At 36.8% G+C, this 20,912-nt stretch overlaps 1 protein-coding gene and 1 long non-coding RNA gene across 2 annotated transcripts; one reads left to right on the plus strand and one right to left on the minus strand.

The window, feature by feature from the left end:
* Positions 1-2,220: 2,220 nt before the first annotated feature.
* Positions 2,221-5,684, plus strand: LOC129450034 (uncharacterized). The gene is made up of 3 exons (XR_012371161.1): positions 2,221-2,539; positions 3,808-3,885; positions 4,480-5,684. It is a non-coding gene; the product is annotated as an uncharacterized lncRNA (long non-coding RNA).
* A 10,091-nt stretch (positions 5,685-15,775) lies between these two features.
* Positions 15,776-20,155, minus strand: LOC129424246 (beta-1,3-galactosyl-O-glycosyl-glycoprotein beta-1,6-N-acetylglucosaminyltransferase 4). The gene is made up of 2 exons (XM_055180847.2): positions 19,768-20,155; positions 15,776-18,723 (listed from the first exon to the last, which is right to left on the minus strand). Exons 1-2 carry the CDS (start codon positions 19,926-19,928, stop codon positions 17,445-17,447), a joined length of 1,440 nt encoding a protein of 479 aa, XP_055036822.2. The 5' UTR covers positions 19,929-20,155; the 3' UTR covers positions 15,776-17,444.
* Between the last annotated feature and the right edge of the window lie 757 nt (positions 20,156-20,912).

The following is a 20,912-nucleotide window of genomic DNA, read 5'->3' on the forward strand; positions in this document are numbered from 1 at the left end:
CTGTGTCTGTAAGTTGAGTTGTTATTGTGATCAGCAAGCATGATTGCAAATGAGTAATGTTGTCGGAGCCATCTTTAAAATAAAATAGGATAAGGTTGTATTAACACAACAAACCCGTTTGTACTTGTACAGCTTATGTGGGTGAAAAGCAATAGTGCTAGTATTTCTAAGATATAATTTATCAAAAAGTTCAATTTAATTCAATTCAAATGTATTGATATAGCATTTTTATGATTGTTCTAAAGCAGCTTTACATTGCATAGAAACAAAGAAAACACAGAAAAGCAAAGAAAAACAAAAGCATGCCAGCCAACATGGCGACAAACTTGGTCAAGGGGTATGAAGTCAAAACTTATAAAAAAAAAAACATGTGAGAAAACCAGCCTTAGCAGGAAGGGCGAGTTCTCATCTGACACAGTACAACTACAATCCATTACAAGAGGACAATGACACAGTGTCTTGTTATATAAAAATTGCCAAACGTGACAGAAGTGCATATGTTACGAGTTACCCCATGTATGGGGATAATTGTATGTTGTAACACTGGTTAGAAACTTATTTTTGGACACAAATAATTCAGTGCAATTCTGTCTATATACTAGAGGTGAAAATTTTTGTTTGTACATTTGTCTATAACAGATATATATCCATAGACCCATTCCTTATCTAACCATTCTTTTATTAAGGATTGATACATATGGAAAGATTTTTTAAAAGCACTGCACAATTAGACAAAAATCATAATTGTCCATTTTTTTCTTTTGATATATTTGTTTTAAAGTCATGAAGCCATCTTGTGGTCAAATTACGCAGTTGCAAGAGAAAAAAAAGTAAGAAAAAACTGAATGCGAACTATATACCTTTCGGTGAAGAAACAATTAAATATTTATGTGGTTTGTAAAAACGTTTGTAGCATATGTTTTACGGTATAAGGATGTGTTGAAAGGGTGTGAACTATACACCACACCTAGTCCAGGGGCAATATATGTACGTGAGTGGAAGTGCATAGGTGTTTATTGTTGCAAATTAACAAATATTGGACACCAGTCACAAAACCAAGGGATGGACCCCTTACAACACCCCACCTCACCAAACACCCACGACAGCTTTATTTTCACTATTATTAGTTTCACAAAAGTGAATGTGTATATTGAGAGGGTCAAAAAGACCCAGTCGGACAAAAGTGGACAATGTAGCCCTCTTGTAGCCAAATTGCGCAGTTGCATTTCTAAAAACCTAAGAGAAAAACTTAAGAAAAATCTGAGTGAGAAATACATTTGGAAGGTTGTTTACCCATCAGTGAAGAAAAAATATTTTTGTGGTTTGTAAAAACGTTTGAAGCATTTGTTTTATATGTGTCGAAATCAAGGTGTGAACTACACCACACCTAGTCCATGCCATGATTAGAGTGAGAATGAACCCAAGCGCAGACAGATGGAAAACAAAGATGATTTTATTTATAATTAAACAGAAAGAAACAGAGTCCACATGTGCAAAACACATACTGTAAAACAGTGTTTCTCAAACGTTTTCAGCCCAAGGACCACTTTATCTTCCAGTTTTTTTCTGAGGACCACCTAACAGAATCCCACTCTAACACGCCCCCCAAAAAAACGACAAAATAGGAAGGATAAGCTAAATTTAAGTTTAATATGCAACTGTTTCAAGTAAAAAACAATTTTTTTAAAAACAAATGCAATGCTATGTTCAGAAATTATTATATTAATTTTATTTCATTTGAATGTGAAATGAGTTATAAGCTTAATATGAACAACAAACTGCACATATGAAAAAAACCCCCACAATTAAACATTGTATAACAGCCTAGGTCCCACCTAATGTCATTCCAAAGAGCCATTAGTTTAAAACTGAGGTGGTGGGTATATGAAGTCTATGGTTGTAACTATGGTAACAATAAAATGCTGAAAAAAATGTACCCTTAATGTCACATTACCAAAGTCACAGAACCCAAGGATGAGCCACTCACAACACCACAACTCACCAAATACCCAAGACAGATTTATTTTCACTATTATTCATTTTTTATTTTCACAAAGTATATATTGAGAGGTTCAAAAGTCACTACAGTGATGGACACTGAAATTTTGACAATGGGTCGTGTCTTGACTTTTTGGGGCTGTTTACACTTGGTATTAAGATGTGTTTTCATCGATCGGATCACAAGTGGACGAGAGAGACACATTAGCCTACGTTTACACCTGCACTCTAAAAACTCCTGGGTTATTTCTTCAACCCATATTCTGGGTTATTTGTGTTGGGTTAAAATTATGGGTTATTTTTTCAGAGAGTAATCATTTTCTGGGTTATAGGGCTAATATTTTGACCCAATTCCTGGGTTGTTTGGGTTTCTGGGTTATTTTTCAAAAATTAACCCATGTTCTGGGTTAATGCCCCGCACCTCGCTGTTGTTCTGGAATTTTCTCACAACAGTCGTTTGAAATAACTGTCACTTCACGGAGTTCGCGCTCGATCCGTGTTGGCCTGGGCTTCTTCGGTGCAACTTCGCTGTGTATTCAAGGTAAGCAATTATTTTAAGTGTCAATGTAATGTAAACTTTCTGTGTCCATGTCCCCGTTGCTTATCTAATTGTTATAATACCGGTAAAAATACGACAAGTACAGTGCAGCTAGTGATGACTTCGTACCGCGTTAAGGGGGTCGAACACCCGACGAGAAGCGTCTCGCCAGTCTGAACACTTTACCTCAGAGCGTCCGTAAACTGAATGAATTTGAATATCACCTGAAAATCCAATAACATCAGCAAATTTCAATTTAAGTAGCTGATTTCTGTAAATGAATGCACATTTCAGCACATGGTGAAGTCCGTATATACATTAACGACGATTTGAGACAAATAAGTGTAAATTTAAAACTATGTATATGGCGCTATACGCTGCAGACAGACGCGAAATGGCACCGCCGGTGTTGTGTCGAAGTCTGTTCCCCCTATGTTCCCCCTATTTTTCCTTTCAGTGTAGTGTTTTTATGGCGTTTTTATCACGTTATAGGTTTTATTATTTATATATTTAAAGTTTTAATGGCTACTGAGATGTATATGTGTGCATTTCTGTAATGTATCTGTATTGTTCTTAATGGTAAGTCAATTATTTTTACAGTATGAATCATATTATATGTATATATATTTATTTAATTATGTATGCAAACATTACATTTTTAAAACAACCAGTAAAGGAAAAAAAGAGAAAAAGACAGGCTATATTTTAAAAGAAATACCCTAATAGAAAACTGTCAAATGTATGAAATATTTAATAAATTGTATTATAAAATACATGATATTATGCCTTTTTAGTATAACCAATTCAAATCTTTAATCTTTCTAAATGTAACGTGATGAAGGCGCTATAAAGGCACTACACTGAAGGGAAACATAGGGGGAGCTGAGTTCGACACAGCACCTGTTAAACCAACAGCTCTCTGACTAAATTTTTAAACAATACATTGTGAAAAACGCTGTCATTATCCTCTTATATATCCGTGCATAAAATTCGAGGAATATAATTACATTTTAAATATATATATATTTAACAATTTTAAATAAATATTATTATTTATATCATGCGATTTTCGGTTGGAGATATTTAAAAAGGTCACGTGATTTGTGGTAAGGGAACAAACTGGGTTTTGCGTTGCATTGAGTTAAGTTATGTTTACCAGCTGCGCCATGCTTATATTATACATTGTTCTACTGGCTGAAGTAGTGAGATTTAAACAAGCTGGTCAAGTCTTCAAATTGTTACTAACCTCTATATTGCTATGTTTTCTCCAGGTCTTTTTAAATGGACAGCTTTGTTGCTGATAAGCTAACTGAGTGGTGGCTGTTTAAGCTGACAGAGACATTTTTGAGGTAAGCTTTTTACTCTTATTGCCCTCATATCTCTCTATACCTAAACATTTTTCTTTAAAGGAAAACTACATTGTTTTTCAATATTTCACTATGTTCTTACCTCAACTTAGACGAAATAATACACCCCTGTCTTTTTTCAATGTGTGCAGTACATCGTGTACAGCGTGTCGTGAATGTGTTAGCATTTAGTCTAGCCCTATTAATTCCTTAGGATCCAAACAGGGATGAATTTAGAAGCCACCAAACACTTCCATGTTTTCCATATTTAAAGACTGTTAAATGAGTAGTTACACCAGTAAGTATGGTGGCACAAAATAAAACGTGACAATATTTTAAGCGGATTAAAAAATGAGAACTATATTGTATGGTGGAAAAGCACTTAGTTTGCAGAACTTTGACCTCTGGTGCAGTAACATCACTCCTGTGAACTCCCCCATCTCTTTCAAAATCAGTGTGATGAGGATGTAAAAGACAGTGATGTATTATTTCGTCTAAGTTTAGGTAAGAACATAGTTAAATATTGAAAACCTTTTTCTTTAATAGGGCTTAAAGGGATAGTTCACCCAAAAATGAAAATTCTGTCATCATTTACAGGCCGTCTACAGTGTTGGGAAGAAGACAATCCGGCACTCCACTGAAGAGTCCTGGACAGCGTTCATACACTAAATGTCTGTAAGTACAATGGACCAGTTTCTCAGCACCACTCTGAGAGAGAATATTCTTAATTCTATAACTATACTGTAGCCTACATGTATACATGTACTGAAAGAAGGCAATCCATGGGACATGTTTCATGTGAAAGCAAAAGGGTGAATCCTGGTTTAAAAAAAACCTTCATGCTCCTTGCAGTTGTATTTCAGTTTTGGGCGATGCCATCTAAGGTAGCAATCTGACTAGAAAGTGAAGTTAAAGATGTTAAGTTTTATTACTCATTTTCTTGGTCACATTCATTACCCACTCAAAATAAACACAACATTTGGCTTCCTTGTACAGTTAGTATCAGCATTATAACACAAACTGGTAGTCTATTATCTTGCTTACAATTCACTTTCTACACAATATTCACTTTCTATCTCTCTGTCTCTGTCTGTTTTAGGTTGGAACAAATATGGTGGAATACAGTGGCGGCTCGTGACTGCTCATACGAGGATGGGCTAATTCAAAATGAGTGTTCAGATTGTCACGTGTGTGGTTTCCTTTTCCAAAATATGTGTCCTGCGTGTCGAGAGATCAAAACTGTTTATGATAAAAGAGACACTCATGTTCACAAAATACACACTAGACACTTTCTTAACAGTAAACTCTGATTACACATGAGATTATGCCAGTATCTGGCAAACGCAATCATCTCTTTTATCATAAACCCTTTAGACGCGTGTGCAGCGGGCACTTATTTTGGCGAAGCGCGTGATGCACACAGGATCTCTCAAAGCGCAGAACACAAAAAAGGAACCACACACATGACGGGCTACATACATGTTGTGACGAACTTCGCATCGAGCGCCCTCAAAAAATAAGTCACCGGCCCCCACTGGTGGAATACCTTCAGCAATCGATGCCATTCCCCTCTGGGAGATCTTAAGCTGCAGTAAAAGACACAACCAATGTTTGAAGACTTAAAGCCTCAAGTTCAATTTAGTTATTGAATGTTGTCAAATGTTTGAGAGAGAATGTTTGAGAGTTGTTTATTTTTCTATTTTTCCTTTCTAATGTTATTACAGTGTGACCTTAAATAAATAGGTCAAAGTGTGTGTTTTTTATATAGAATTTAATTGAATGCAATAAAAATGTAAAACTGATTGAAATGTTTAAGTGCCTGGATTTTTCTTTTCTGAAATAAATAAGGCATAGTGGCATAGTTACACAATTTAGGTTATCTATGACCTTTGGTTAAAAGGATCTACTAATTTCTGGGTTATTTCAACCCAGATATTGGGGTCTTTCTTTTGACCCAGAAGTTGGGTTATATTAACTACAATGTTGGGTTATTTTAACCCAGAAGTTGGGTCAGGTATTTAACCCAGAAGTTGGGTCAAAAAGAATAACCCATTTTTCTGGGTTGAAATAACCCAGAAATTAGTTGGTCCCTTTTTAACCCAGGAGTTGGGTCAAAAATAACCCATAATGGGTTGTTTTTGACCCAGGAGTTTTTAGTGTGTGGTATTTAAATCCGTCTCTTTTGTCCACTTTCGACCGCTTCTGTGCTGAATACTATGAGGGGGTGGTCTGTGAGACTGTGGGCGAGTCTCTATGCTGTCATTCAAACCCAAGCGGGAGTAATTATGAGTTTATATGGACGCAAACTAATATTATGACGGAGTGCACTGCTTGTTTAGCAGGTAAACGTGCTGCACAGTGTTTTGTACATGAGTATGTAAGAGCTTTCTCTGAATTTTCAGCGCAATTGATGAAATAGGATCGCGCAACTTTCACACGCTTTCAAAACGAAACTACGGAGATCAGCCGCTTAGTTTTATCAATGAAAGGCTAAAAATAGCGCTGTTTACCGAATGTTCACGCCAGAAGTCAAAAAAGACGTAAAACTTGTGTTTAATACCTCAGATTAGATAAATGGGCGGAGAGAAGGCGGTCGCGTGTGGCTGTTCGAACGCATTCAACCACATGTGCGTTCCGCAACTCCAAAGCGATCCGATCGAAAGTGGTTTCGACCACCTCTGAATGTGGTTGAAAGTGGTCGAAAGTGGAGGAGCTCAAAACGTTTTGAACACCGTTTACACCTGGCATTAACGTCGTCCACTTGTGATCCGATCGACGAAAACACATGTTAATGCCAAGTGTAAACCGCCTCTTAATGCCAAGTGTAAACAGCCTTTGACTCGTTTAGAAGCATCTCTTGACTGCTTCAGAATGGAAGTCAAGGGCCATGCACAAACATGTCATTAAAACATACTTAACGTTCATTTTCAAAACTGTACTACTCACCGAGTGGTTCGTGGTGTTCGTTGATGATTAAAAACAAATATATGCACAATGTATGATTTCAATCCGTTTTATTTGCTATAGTGGATCTATTTTTTCAGATACCTCACAACCACATAAATACTTCCGCTCTATATTTGAATCTGAAGCGTTAGCACACTCACGACCACTTGATGGCGACAACCACTTTGCCGTAAAAGGGCGACAGTCACAAGCTCAACTTCAAACCTAAGGCTGGTCACCAGTGCCGGCGCCAGCCGAGCGCTGATGAGGGGGCGTCTTAAATACCAGAGGGGGCGATCACACAAAATGCATTTAATTCCCCAAGCTAGAAAATACATATAGCTTTGGTACGTCCCTTAAGCTTTAACGTGTTATAAACAAACATCTCTGTAATACAACCACAAAAACTACAGCTAGTGAGCAACGTACATGATCTGAACACTTTTACTATATACAACAACAAAAAAGCAACTAACGTTACTTAACAGCACAACACTGCTTATTTGAAGTTCAGACCCAGAGGTAGTTTCTTTTTAATCCATTTCGACTGTCCATTGTGAAATTAGTTAATGCAATATAATACCCTGAAATTATGAAATGTTCGTACTTCGTGTTTGCTTTCCGTAGTGCAAATAATTTTTACGTAATGGTGGGGGACAGTGTTTGCAAACGGTTTCTAGCGCAAAGACGGTTCAAACGCAACATTTTATCAAAATTTTGGTTCAATTTGATCATTTAACGTAGTTATTTTAACTGCCACAAGTAATGCACCATAAGCTAGCGATTAAACACCAGCAGATAGAGAACCACAATAGCAAAATGACAATAACTCGTTTACACATTTAGCTATGCTTTAGGATAGGCTAATTCAAATACCTATTCGTTAACTATAAATTCAATGTCTGTTTTTATCTATTAATATTAATAATAATACACGTATTTTACTTCTGATAAACAGGTGTGTGTGAGAGAGAGATAGTATGCTTACCTTTAACGTTAAATGCAGAACAATAATAGGTTGGTTGTACTTTAACTTGCAAGGATGCTGAAGAACATAAACATCTGAACTTTTCAAAACAGTCTGGCTGTTCATGGTGCCAGAATTGACATGACAGCCGAACATTTGGTTCTGTGCACCTGAAATGCTCCGATAATAATCCATGCCACGGCATTAATTGACGTGTGATAATCCGGAGTCCGGTTTGCAGAATTTGCAGTCCTATTTTACATATATCCATTGCTACAGGGCAGGCCCGGGTCACTCTCCCACTCCTTTCTGTAACTTTGATATACTCTCGCACTTCGACATCTTGATTTCCCGCTGAGACTGACGACGTCGACGTGCGTCAAGCTGTCAAGCTGTCAACACAAAAGGCTTGTTCAACTCCATGCGGCGCTGCAAGAAACGACAGCCGGATGACGTCAAAGTACCGCGAGAACGATTCGAGAAATCATGCAAAGTGTAATTTCGTCTCGCTCTCGCGGCGCTTTGACGTCATCGCCTCACAGTTCTAGTGGCGCCGCTTGAAGTGTAACAAGCCATGAAGTGGGCGTGTGTTTATTAATGTCACCGTAGAATACATGCACACTTGATTTTTTGGTTTTGTTAAATAATTAGACTCTAAAATTCACTTTAGGAAGACAATACACAAGGCAAATGTGATTTTTAAATAAAATATTATCATTAAAATAAAATCCCATTCAACATTAATGGTGGTCTGAGGGGGCGAGATAGTGCCGGTGAGGGGGCGACGCCCCCTCACGCCCCCTCGTGGCGCCGGCCCTGCTGGTCACTGAGCCATCAAATATGGGAAAAATTTATTCTTAGAGAAACTGAGCGAATAAACTACAACCACATGTAAACAGACCCCTTTTCCGTTTCCAGTGGCAGAGTGATATATCAGCGAGCAATGAGTCTTCCAAGAGAAGTCAATGGAATTTTACAAAATGTCAAATAAAACACGACAGAAACTGTATTTTGCTACACTACTGTTTTTAATCATCAACAAACACCACGAACCACTCGGTGAGTAGCACAGTTTTGAAAATGAACGTTAAGTGTTGTTTTAATGACATGTTTGTGCATGGCCATTGACTTCCATTCTGAAGCAGTCAAGAGACGCCTCCAAACGAGTCAAAAAGTCAAGACACGACCCATTGTCAAAATTTCAGTGTCCATCACTGTAGTTCATCCAAAACAAACCAGAAATCAGACTCAAAGTGTTAAATACCAGAATTATAATTTAACACATAAACATATGAATATAATATTAACATATAATATTACACCTCACTTTCATATATACTTTAAATTAAGCTATAAAACCAGACTGCTAAATAGATTTTAGCTGCTAGAATAGATGATTGACATAAAAACATGACCATTTTATATGTTTGCATTGCTTGCCCATTGTATTTTCCGGCTGCATTTGCAAAACACAGCTGTCCCTGCTGCCAATAGAAAATTTGCAACAACCCTCAATTTCAAAATGCATACGGTAGCCGCCACAGGACAAACACGTCATCTTCTGAGAAAACATAAGGACGGTTTGTCCGTTAAGGGCTACTGTAGAAACATGGCGGTGCAATGGCAACTTCTTTGTAAGGGGACCTTTAGATAAAAACGGCTTTTTCTAAGGTAATAAAAGCAATACAGTTCATTATGCAATTATCACCACTGATAATATAGTTATGTATATTATATTGCATTTCCATCAAGAGATCCTTCTAAAAGTTACACAATGCACATTTAAATAAATTTATGAGCAAATGAGCCAAATGCGAATTCTAATGCAGTGGTTTAGTTTGAATAATTCAAAACTATGGTAAGATGTCAACAGGAAAACCCTAATCAACATATTTTGGTGATTCAGTGTTTATATTATGTGAAGTAGGACCCTCGAGACTCGTGCCATTTTGTAATGCTTTGTGAATCATGTCATGCCTGACAACACCCTCAGCTGTAAGTTTGTTTACATATGGCACAGTCTCTTGTACCTCACTGCCAAAATGTAATGGAAGTATGGCAAGAGATCAATATTCATAATGCCCCATTGACGAACATGCGTCTACTGTTTTCTGACCGTATGCTTTCTATGAAGGTTTTGTGCAGACTGAAACTAAATGATGTCTAATCATGATACCTATCAGGTTACCACCAAAGCTGCCTTGAAGGATTTGGATAATGACTCTGGCTTTTAGTGGAAAACAAAAGGAGGTATTCTGAAGATAGTAAGGGGGCCTATCACAACCCACCAATTTCCTACTATATTAGATATCACAGTGGGTAGTGAAGCACAGGAAGCAGGCCGGAAAAGTCATTTCCAAATCATACATGAGAGTAGTTTGGCTGCAGTCCCGTAAAAGCTGCTTTGAATGTGCTTATCTGAGAGCTGTGTGCAGAGAGATGTGCCGTTCTGACCAAGAGAAAAGAGCCATTTATAGGCAAATGCCTACTGTAAACCACTTCCTATTTTTGTATATTAAAAAACTTGTATTTGACAATGCCTTACACGCTGTTAAGTGCACCTGCTAAAGTCAATGTGCGAAACTGTGTCAATTCTGCAGCAGCTGTGCTTTTTTTTCAAACAACATGCGGAAGTAATAAAATGACAGATTTTTCATTATTAGTACTGTTACTATTTTTCATGCCATTATTATGTTTTTAAGCAACTGAAAAAGCACAAATGTCAGTGCATGTCAAAACTTCTTCAGGGCCCTAAAAACCCCTTAGACCCCAGAGGGTTAAAGGCGACCTATTTGCTACACTTTTACTAGATATAAAATAAGTCTCTGGTTTCCCAAAAGTGTGTGTGTGTGTGTGTGTGTGTGTGTGTGTGTGTGTGTGTGTGTGTGTGTGTGTGTGTGTGTGTGTGTGTGTGTGTGTGTGTGTGTGTGTGTGTGTGTGTGTGTGTTTTTGCTCAAAATACCCCACAGATCATTTATTATAGCATGTTAAAATTGGCACTTATTGGGTGTAAACAAAAAATGCAAATGAGCTGATACCTCTGGCCCCCTTTCCAGATTGGGATTTCAGGAACAAAACTAAATCTCGCCCATGTGGACTTTCGGTTTCGTGGCCTTAAATTGCGCGTGCTTAGTCTATGAGTCCGTAGGGTGTCTCATCTGTTATTTTTATGCTTTGAATTGTGGTCATCAGCGCCTCCTTTGCCCCATTGATGTGGTCTTCAGCGAAATCTGCACTGCAGCAGGTTTCGTGCACTTTACCAACCCAGGAGTCCTTGCGAAAGAGCAATCAGACCAATCAGATGATGGAAGGGAGGAGTTCAGACGGGCAACTTCTCTACCTATTTCCGGTGTGACGCTCGAGTCTATCCCAAAACACGACTCCGGTGCACCCAGGTGGACTTGCATCAAGGGTCCCTAAAGTCTGCACTACATGATGTCATTAAAGTGTGGACTCTGAGGAGGACCACAAGTCCGGAGTGTACCATTTGGGACAGGGCCCATGTTGATTTGCATTGTTTGTAACAGCATAGCCTCGTGCTACGGTCAAAAACTGTCACCTGATGGAAGGTTCCTATCTATATTCATTCATTATACAAGAGTGACCCCTACTGGACACCTTTACATGATAAAAAGACAAACACACCTTATAAAAGTAAATTTTGCATAATAGGTCCCCATTAACCTTTTTTAAAGCACAATAGATAATTTATATAATTGTGTGTAAACAATATTAATTTAAAACAGAACAGCATTTTCACATTCATGTTAGACGTGTAGAAGAAAGTTTAGCATTTTCCATTTTGATTAAATCAAGAAAGCACACAGTCTTGTACCAGAAACTGCAATAAAATAACAAGCTCAATTTTGTTTCCTCCTAAAGGTTGGATAGTATGTTTTAACTACAATGCCAAAAACAATGATTTTTTAAAAAAGTATCTCTTCTATACATTCAATAAGAATAGGATCCACCTTTGGGTCCACTATATTAGCAAACCAGTGACCATAGTCAAGAAGCCATCTGAGCTCAGCAGCACCATAAACACACACAGACCGTACATGCTTCCCAGTGCATTGTGGGTAAAGTTTCCCTTCGTAATACCGCCACTTCACCAGGTGGGTTTTAATTGTCAGTTTGGCGATATCAGGGTCAGATCTTGGCACCTCTCCTGGTACTCCAGGCACACGAACCAGAGTTGCCCAAAATGTTCATCAGGTGAGAATGTGTCTTCCGACCAAACCAAGAAATCTCAGAGAACTCCACAGAACAAAAAGTGCAAATTCCCGTGAGAGTGTAAAGTATGCACTGCCAACAAACATTTCGATGTTATGAGGTGGTGGAGGTTTCTCCTCAGAAGTTTTTTTAGGAACTGCATAGTATTCAGATTTGTTATTTTTCAGGTCGTGGTGAAAGGTATATTTTTTTGAGACATATAGATATACATTATTTAAAGTAACTGCACACTTTTTATTAACACAACATATTGTTATTCAGAAGTGAAATGTGAAAATGCATTTTTCCAGTAAATCCTTAATTTTTTAACACAAGTCAATTTTAAGATGTAACCAAATACTTCCTCAACATTTAATAAAGCAATATTTATTAAACAGATATTTCTTTAAATTAAACAGGTCACTAAGAACCAACCCACATGATAAAATACTCATATACTAGTTAGTATTTACTATAGTAAAATTCCTAGATCATGGGTCTCCAACCCTGTTCCTGGAGAGCACATTTCTCAAATTTTTAGGTAGCCCTAAACAACTTGATTAGCAGGTTCAGATGTTTTTGATTGGGGTTGGAGCTGAAATCTGCAGGACAGTTGCCCCTTCAGAAACAGGGTTGGTGACCCTACAGTATTTACTACAGTTTATCAATTCACTATAGTTAATATTACAGAATACTGTAGTATATACATAAGAAATATATTTGTAGACGGGCTGTTGAATTATTTAAAACTAATGCACACCCAAAATGCGGCGCGAAGCGGAGTATAAATTAATAAAATGTTATAAGCACTATATTACATTACCGTATACTTCAGTATATAGTAAATATTCAAGTAAAGCCTACTATAGTGGTGTATAACAGATTTTAGCCACAGGCCATTAGGCTTGTGAATGTCACATACCCACTGCCTCTTCCCCCCTCTCTACAGACAACGTTTGCTCCTGGTTTTGGGAATACCCCATCTTATCCTTCACACTCTTATATACATTTTTGTTTATTTATGTTTCTATTGTGCATTTTCTTCTTTCCTTAAAAAATATGATGTAACATTGTTTAATTTAACAACATAACCATTTACATACACACATATGCACTGTAAAAAAAACAAGCAGCACAAAGTTAAAACCACTTGGTTTTGCAAGTCTATTCAACCTACTATTTTAAGTTTCGGCTTCAAGTTGAATTGTTTTACTTAATTTTTTAAGTTAAAGTAACATAAAAATGTGTGTTGATTTGACAAAAATGCTGTGAATATTTTACAGTGTGACAAACTCTTGAATCTAGTTAGTGCAGTTTATCAATTCACAATACAGAAATCTGTAGTATACATTAATAAAGTGCAAAAATTATTATATTATATGCAACTACAGATTACTATAGTAAACATTTAAGTAGCCTATAGTACACTGTTTATGACAGTTTATCAATTTACTATAGTTAATACCACAGAATACTATTGTATACATGAAATTTTTTGTAATTACTATAGCCTACCATAGTTGTATATATTAACTCTACAGTTTCCTACAGTTATAGTAAATATTAATGAGTACTACCATTTACAGTATTAGTATATCTATAATATACTACAATTTACTAAATAGTAAAGTATATTACTTAAGTATTTTTTTCATGTGGTAAAATATTAATTTAACTAAATAAGACTAGTTAAAGTAACTTACCTAAATCTGCTGTTACATCGCAGTTGTCTCACTGAGAAATTGGAAGTCTGATAGTAAACGGGGGCGTAGCCATCCATCATTTCAGAAGTGAGAGGGACGGGACAAAAATATTAACCCAATTTTTCTGATCTTTGTCCAAATTATTAAAGTTTCTACCATTCACAATTCTGATTTAGTATATTGTGTGTAAAGAATTGTTTTAAAAATGAAAGAAGAATAGTGATGCTGAACTATAACCAATGATTTGCATTCTGTAATATTTACTCCTTATGTTTTTATGATTGGTTTATAGTGCGAATAGTAAGCATTATGGATTTTATACAAATATTTTTTCAACACAGAAGCCTACGGCATTATGTAATTAAAATATCCTGTATATAGTTTAGTGTAATAAAGAAAGACTTGTCGTTTAGCATTATTGTATAGTTACATCATGTATTTTATTGTTATGAACCGGGATACATAGCCTACATAAATGTACCGTCGCAACGTCTTTACGTTTCTTAAGTCACAGAATGTCTCACTGCACATCATTTAGCTGCAGCAAGATCTGGATGGATTTATGCCTATGAGCATCACTTGTGGACTTACAGCTCAAGGGCGCCCTCTTACTTCCAATGTGACGTAACAGACATTAAACGACAACCTGGCCTGGTTTTGAATAAGAAATGGAGCAAACACAAGATAGAGGCTTCTTAAAATGTGCACACTTCTTGAATCCCACAGAGCCGTTGTAAAGTGCGGAGTGCGCGTTTACGTTAAAAATTGTGGAACATTTTAAATGCCGCCTGGGCTTGTTGCGCTCTCCATAGCAGTCCGCTTGAGGCATTTTTAGAAAGAATTGCTCGCATACCTTTCATCGGTATATCCTACCCTTGATCTTGTTTTGTTGTTCCTGTTTTCCGAATTCGCCGCATCTGTTCCCCAGCCAGAGTTCGTGGAAGCGGGAGTTCGAGAAAACCGTTTCTCAGGGAGACAAGTGAACGCGTGTAACCCGAGTTGTTGATCACTTTAGAGTTTTAATAATTAAACGATTTAGCCCAGTCAAGATGGCCCTATCAACACGATCTCTTTCTAACAAACGTTCATAATTCATGACTTCATACATCTCATCATTAGATTTAATTTTTATGACCAACAGACCGGTCAATTGGACCCCCTTATTGAAAAGGTTCAATATTTAGGCATTTGGTCGTTTATCTGTGTGGAGTTTTAAAGATTTTGAAGTTTTGCTGTGTAAGGTTGATTTAGCCTAATTTATGTGTGGTCTTAGACCAGTCTACCGCGCTCCCAATACGCAGTATGCGTAGGGTACCAACTCCCATGGGACACCATGTTGCTCCATAAATAAAGAGCTGAGGATTCCCCATCTGCTGCGCTCGACCGTCTTGTTTGCACCTGGCACCTGATCATTAGTGTTTTTACAATTTACCTTGATAATTTTAATATCCATGTATGTTGTTATCAATTTGTTGTTTGTATTTAAGTTCTTAAGTTGATTGGCACCACAATATTTATCTGATCACAGTTTTGATCATATTATGCAAGTCAACTAATACTCTGGTGTGGTCTACCTAAGACATATTTAAAATGCACGGTGGTCTTCGTTTTTGCAATATTTTGCTGCATATTTCAGAGCTTCCTCCTCCATTCAGTTCTTCTTGTGACTTATTGATTACAGTATTGGTCTGGCACAGGTTCAGATCATACTAGTGATGGTTAGTATAATTTATCGTGTAACATTGCATTATATTTGGTAATCTTGTTTTGTGTTGTACTGTCCTTTGGTGATTTTACTTTTTTTAATATTACAGTCTGTCCAGCACTTTAGCCGGCCTTGCGGTTTTTAAACAAGCTATACAAATCATTAAAAAAAACTCTCCTTGTCACAATATTCTTCACTTGTTGAACACATGTCTACTCTTTTCTTAGCTATTCATTAAGTTTGACTTTTAATAAAACCTTCACAGAAATTAGAGGAGTCACATATCAAGTTACCAGCAAAGCTGCTTGGATGGATTTGGATAGTGACTCGGTTTTTTGGAAAACAAAGGGAGGTATTCTAAGAATACGCTTGTAAGGGGACCTGTCAACCTATCAAAACCTACCATGGATAATTTTCTACTATATTAGATATCACAGAGGGTAGTGAAGCGCAGGGAGCTGGCCAGAAAAGTCACTTGCAAATCATATGAGAGTTTAGTTGCAATTCCATAAACCTACTTTGAATATACTTGTCGGAGAGCTGTGTGGAAAGAAATGAGCTGCATTTGAGGTTTTTTATTTAAATTGGTAAATTCACAACGCCCTACAACTTGTAACCAAAGTGCACCTCGTAAAGTCTCAGTGCTTATGGCCAGTGTTTCACAGATGAAACTTAAATGAAGAACAACTATAACACCATCAATTTTACAGATACTAAACTGTTGTGTGAAAATGTGTGAAATGCAGCCACTTAAAAAAACATAAGATATGTAAATAATGACAAATTCCTTATTACAGCAAATATGTTTTGTGCTTTAAACTTTTTAATTTAAAGTGCAATATGTACATCATATATAATTTTAAAATGCATGAACAATATTCAAATAAAATACAGAAAGAAGTTCAGCATTTTCCATTTTGCTTAAAACAGCAAAAGGAAGTTTCACACACAGTCCTGTGCAATGAGAAAGTTCACACCCCCTTACATGAAAGTTGCTATTTCACGCTTTTATGATTCTACTGTAGCCCTAATGGACAAACTGCATAGAGCACTTTTTGACACTATATTGTCTCAGATGATGACATGTTTGTCCTGTGGGGGTTACCGTCACTTCACTATACGTTTCGAACAGACTGATTTCACTGAAAGTCGTGTTATAGTCACGAAAACTTTAGATTAATTTATTTGTGTCGTCGAAGGCACGAAATGTAGCTCATTTTCGTGCTTTGAGCAGGAATGCCTTTTTTGTGTCTGTGGCACGAATTTCCTCCTAGTGTCATTTTATGTATTGTTCTCCCACTGTTTGTTTCTATTTTCTTACCATTGTCACTTGGGGTTGTGGTTAGAATCACTTTCTGTTTCATTTTTAGACATCCTAACCCAAACCTCAACTCTAACCCCAACTCGAGAATAGTTTTAAAAGCAAAAGAAAAACATGTAGAAAAAAATACATAAAAGTACATCCTAACCCAAACCCCAAATCTATCCCCAAGCGACAATGATTTAAAAATAGGGGGTAAAAAAGAGAAAACAATACATAAAATGACACAAAAAGAAAGTCGTGCCACGGACACGAAAAACTATTTGTAGAAATTTGTAGACATTCGTGCTTAAGGCACAGATAAAAAGCTGAATTTCGTGCCATGGAAATGAATAAATTAATAAAAAATCTTGTGACTATAGCACGACTTCCCATGAGATCATGTTGGTTTCGAAAGGGAGCTAACCATGTGATATGTTTTTTCTCACTTGTGGTAAACTTGTGCTGTTACTTTCCTGATGAACGCCAGCACTAAAATGTGTTGGACAGTTTTTAACTTTTTGCATGTAACCAGAAGAAAATTAGGCCTTTTTAATGAACAGAATGCCATGGTCTGTTTGTGTAAATAAAAAGTGCCTTTAAAAAATCTTTTAACTACAAACTGCAATAAAATGATAAGCTTACTTTGGTTTCCTCTTAAAAGCATTGTACTTTTAACCTAGAACATAAAAGATAACAGCCACCCCCAGTAAAAAAAAAAGAAAAATTTTAACCTTGCGTTGACATCGATTTTTCTAAAAGTTTCTCTTCTATACATTCAATAAGAATAGGATCCACTTTTGGGTCCACTTTATTAGCAAACCAGTGACCATAGTTAAGAAGCCATCTGAGCTCAGCAGCACCAAAAATACACACAGACCGCATGTGCTCCCCAGTGCATGGTGGGTAAAGACTCCCTTCTAAATATTCCCACTTCACCAGACGGGTTTTACTTATCAGTTCTGAAATATCAGGGTCAGATCTTGGCACCTCTCCTGGTACTCCAGGCACACGAACCAAAGTTGCCCAAAAATGTTCATCAGGTGAGTATGTGTCCTCAGACCAAACCAAGAAATCTCTGACTAGAGAACTCCACTGAACAAAAAGTACAAATTCCCGTGAGAGTGTAAAGTATGCACTGCCCACAAACATTTCGATGTTATGAGGTGGTGGAGGTTTCACCTCAGATGTTTTGATAGGAAACTCATAGTATTCAGTCTTATTTTTCAGGTCGTGGTGAAAGGTCCAGCGCCATTCTTTTCCTCCTGGTCGCTTGCTCTCCACCATGTTCATGCCTTTAAGCATCTTTAGATCTGACACCAGTTCAGCGTTCGTCCGCAGTGGAAAGTCCTGACCACACAGATTGATGACATACTTCCACTTCACCTCAGACTCCAGGAGATCAGACAGACAATTAAGATCTGCTTTGAGGCGTGAGATGCCTGCATACTGCACCCTCTCCAGTTTTGAGGCAATGAAGACGTTAGGGATGCAGCGGGCCAGACCTTGCATCGCTGAAATAAAATCATCTGAAGACTTCAGGTCATAATGTATGCAATAAACATTATGTGGCATATAAATGGCTCTTAACAACCTCTTCACAAAACCAGCATCCTTATGAACGACTAAAGAGTAAGCAATGGGAAATTCACGCTCAGACTCAGAGCCTTGTATCGCATCGTAACCCTTTGATGCTATAAACCGATCACAGTCAGAGGTGGCATTCACAATATTAATATCAGCTGGACCCACATAGTTTTTGTTTTTACGGACGGTCAAAGATTTTCCCACTTCTGCTGGTTCCATGTCATATATTGCAGAACAATTAATGCCATATTTTACTGTCAGTCGCTGTCTGTCTAACACTCCTGTTGCCCCAAAGGTATCAATGCAACAGTCGTCTTCATTCACTCTTGAAAACACAATTGTAAAAGCACATATAAGGAGTATTAATGTCATAAATATAGGTATGACCTTTTTGAAGCGCTGACGCCACTGTCTTCTCATTCTGTATGGGAAAAAGTGAGTCTTTGTTACTTAGCAAGCAAAATTAATGTCTCGGTGTATCAATAAATTTCACTATCTGACAAACTGGATGATCTAATTTTAGGAAGCACAAGGTTGTGTCGTCAGATTTTTGTTTTTCAACTCAAAAGCACACACAACTCAACCCAGTGGCTGGGTTATGGATATCCTGTCATGTGACCACACTGATCTGCTCCCTCCTAGGAGATTTAATGGCCCTTTAACATGAATCCAGACATTCTGGATCATTAACTCCAAACTTTTTATCAACAAATCTAATTATAACCCAGAAGTGATATGTTAACTTTTTAAATATCAAAATGTGTTCTGTCAGTAAATCCTTTTTAACACAATCTCAATTGGTTGTGTGTTTTAGTTTTTTTGTAATTTTATAGTTACTTATTAGCTAAATTATATTGTTACGTTCCAAGAATGCTTGCATGAGGCTGTTATTTTATAGTTTTATTTTGTAAAGACGAATACTTGTTAATGTTTAATGTTCATTTTACTTTGAACAAGTTGTTGGCAGTAAATAACATACATTTAAATATACAGTAAGTTACTGGCAATATTAATATTAGTACTATTGTAATTTCTATAAAAACAATTTAACAATGTAGCTGTCTCATCTTGAAACCACCCCATAGTGTTTCTAAACATTATAATTGTAAACATTAAACTATAATTTAGTATTTATTGCACTACAATTTACTATTTACTATGTTAAAGAATACTACAGTATTTAGTACAGTTGGTCAATCCATATAATCCAGTAATCACTATAATATACAACAATTTACTACTATTTACTATAGTAAATAATTAAAAGTACAGTGTTCAACCCTTACGAAAACTAACTGTTTTTTGTAGTAACCATGGTTTCACTACAAGTAACATGGTTGGTAGCAAAACCATGCTTATTTTGTGTAACTTAACTATAGCTAACCATGTTTTTATTTTAACTGTAATAAAACATTGGTTAATTTTGGTAAGGGTAGCCAACATTTACTAAAAAAGCTTCACTTACCTAAATGCTTCTTTACATCGCTGTCGTCTTAAAGAGAAGTTGAAAGTCTGTGAGTGTCTAAAATGTTCATGTCCACATATGACAGAAATCCAAGAATGAGTCAGTGACTTGACTTGACGAATGTTTGAAAAAACTATTAGAAATCCACCCGCTCTTGACATCACACGCCGCGAGCGCGAGCTCACGGCACGCGTCTCCTCACGGATCTATTTACAAAACACCGCTAAATGGAGTAACAAATTCCTCATCCATGACATACACAGGGGTCGAAAAAAACTCTTTTACTGTGTATGGAGCTATGGATATTGTAATGTAACAGTGATAAAAGGTTTCCCTCAAAGACCTTTGGGAGAACATGTGAATAGAGTTTATTCAGAAGATGGGTGAGGCAAAATGGGTGAGGTAGGTCGAGTAAACTCTAGTTCCCCCCACTGTCCACAACATTATGAAGGCCCTCCCACTTACAATTTCTGCCCAGTGAAATAAAAAGAGCTTTGGACCAACATGTCTTCACTATAAAATAACTAAATAAAGAAATATCTTCATTTTTAGTTGCTTAAACACTGATATATGATATCAAAGACCTGTATAAAAAATCTCTACAGCCATTAATCCAGTCTTTCACTCCAATTCTGTTCTCATAATAATAAAGTTATTCTGTCAGTGCTTAATGAATTTTTTTCTCAGGCAGGGCTTATAGTCTCAGATTAAAATACATGTTTGAGCTGCTTTAATTTCAAAACACCATTGTTTTGTCTCAAGATGTACACCAGTTTATAGGTTTGTTTGTAAAAACTACTTAAATGTCCTAAAATACTAGCCACGCTAAGTGTATGTTTTTGTGTTTACAATAGGTACCATTGTACTTTGTACGAAGCAATTTGAATACATTTGCATTTTTTTTTAAAACAGTTCCACATGGTGATGTCATGCAGGTCTGGTAGGCATTTTCATACTTTTTGCATACTATCCTGGGTGGTAGGCTACTTATCATGTTTGTTTCAGCTTTGTTGATGTAATAAAAAGACCTGGTATTATTGTTAATGTATCACATGCATAACTGCAATTCAGGTGTTAGATGATTATAGCATACATGGTCGGACACAAAAGAAAGTCCGGTCCAAAAGCCTGAGACTACTTAATAG

Source organism: Misgurnus anguillicaudatus, chromosome 9 (assembly GCF_027580225.2).
Source record: "Misgurnus anguillicaudatus chromosome 9, ASM2758022v2, whole genome shotgun sequence".
Classification (NCBI taxonomy): Eukaryota; Metazoa; Chordata; class Actinopteri; order Cypriniformes; family Cobitidae; genus Misgurnus; species Misgurnus anguillicaudatus.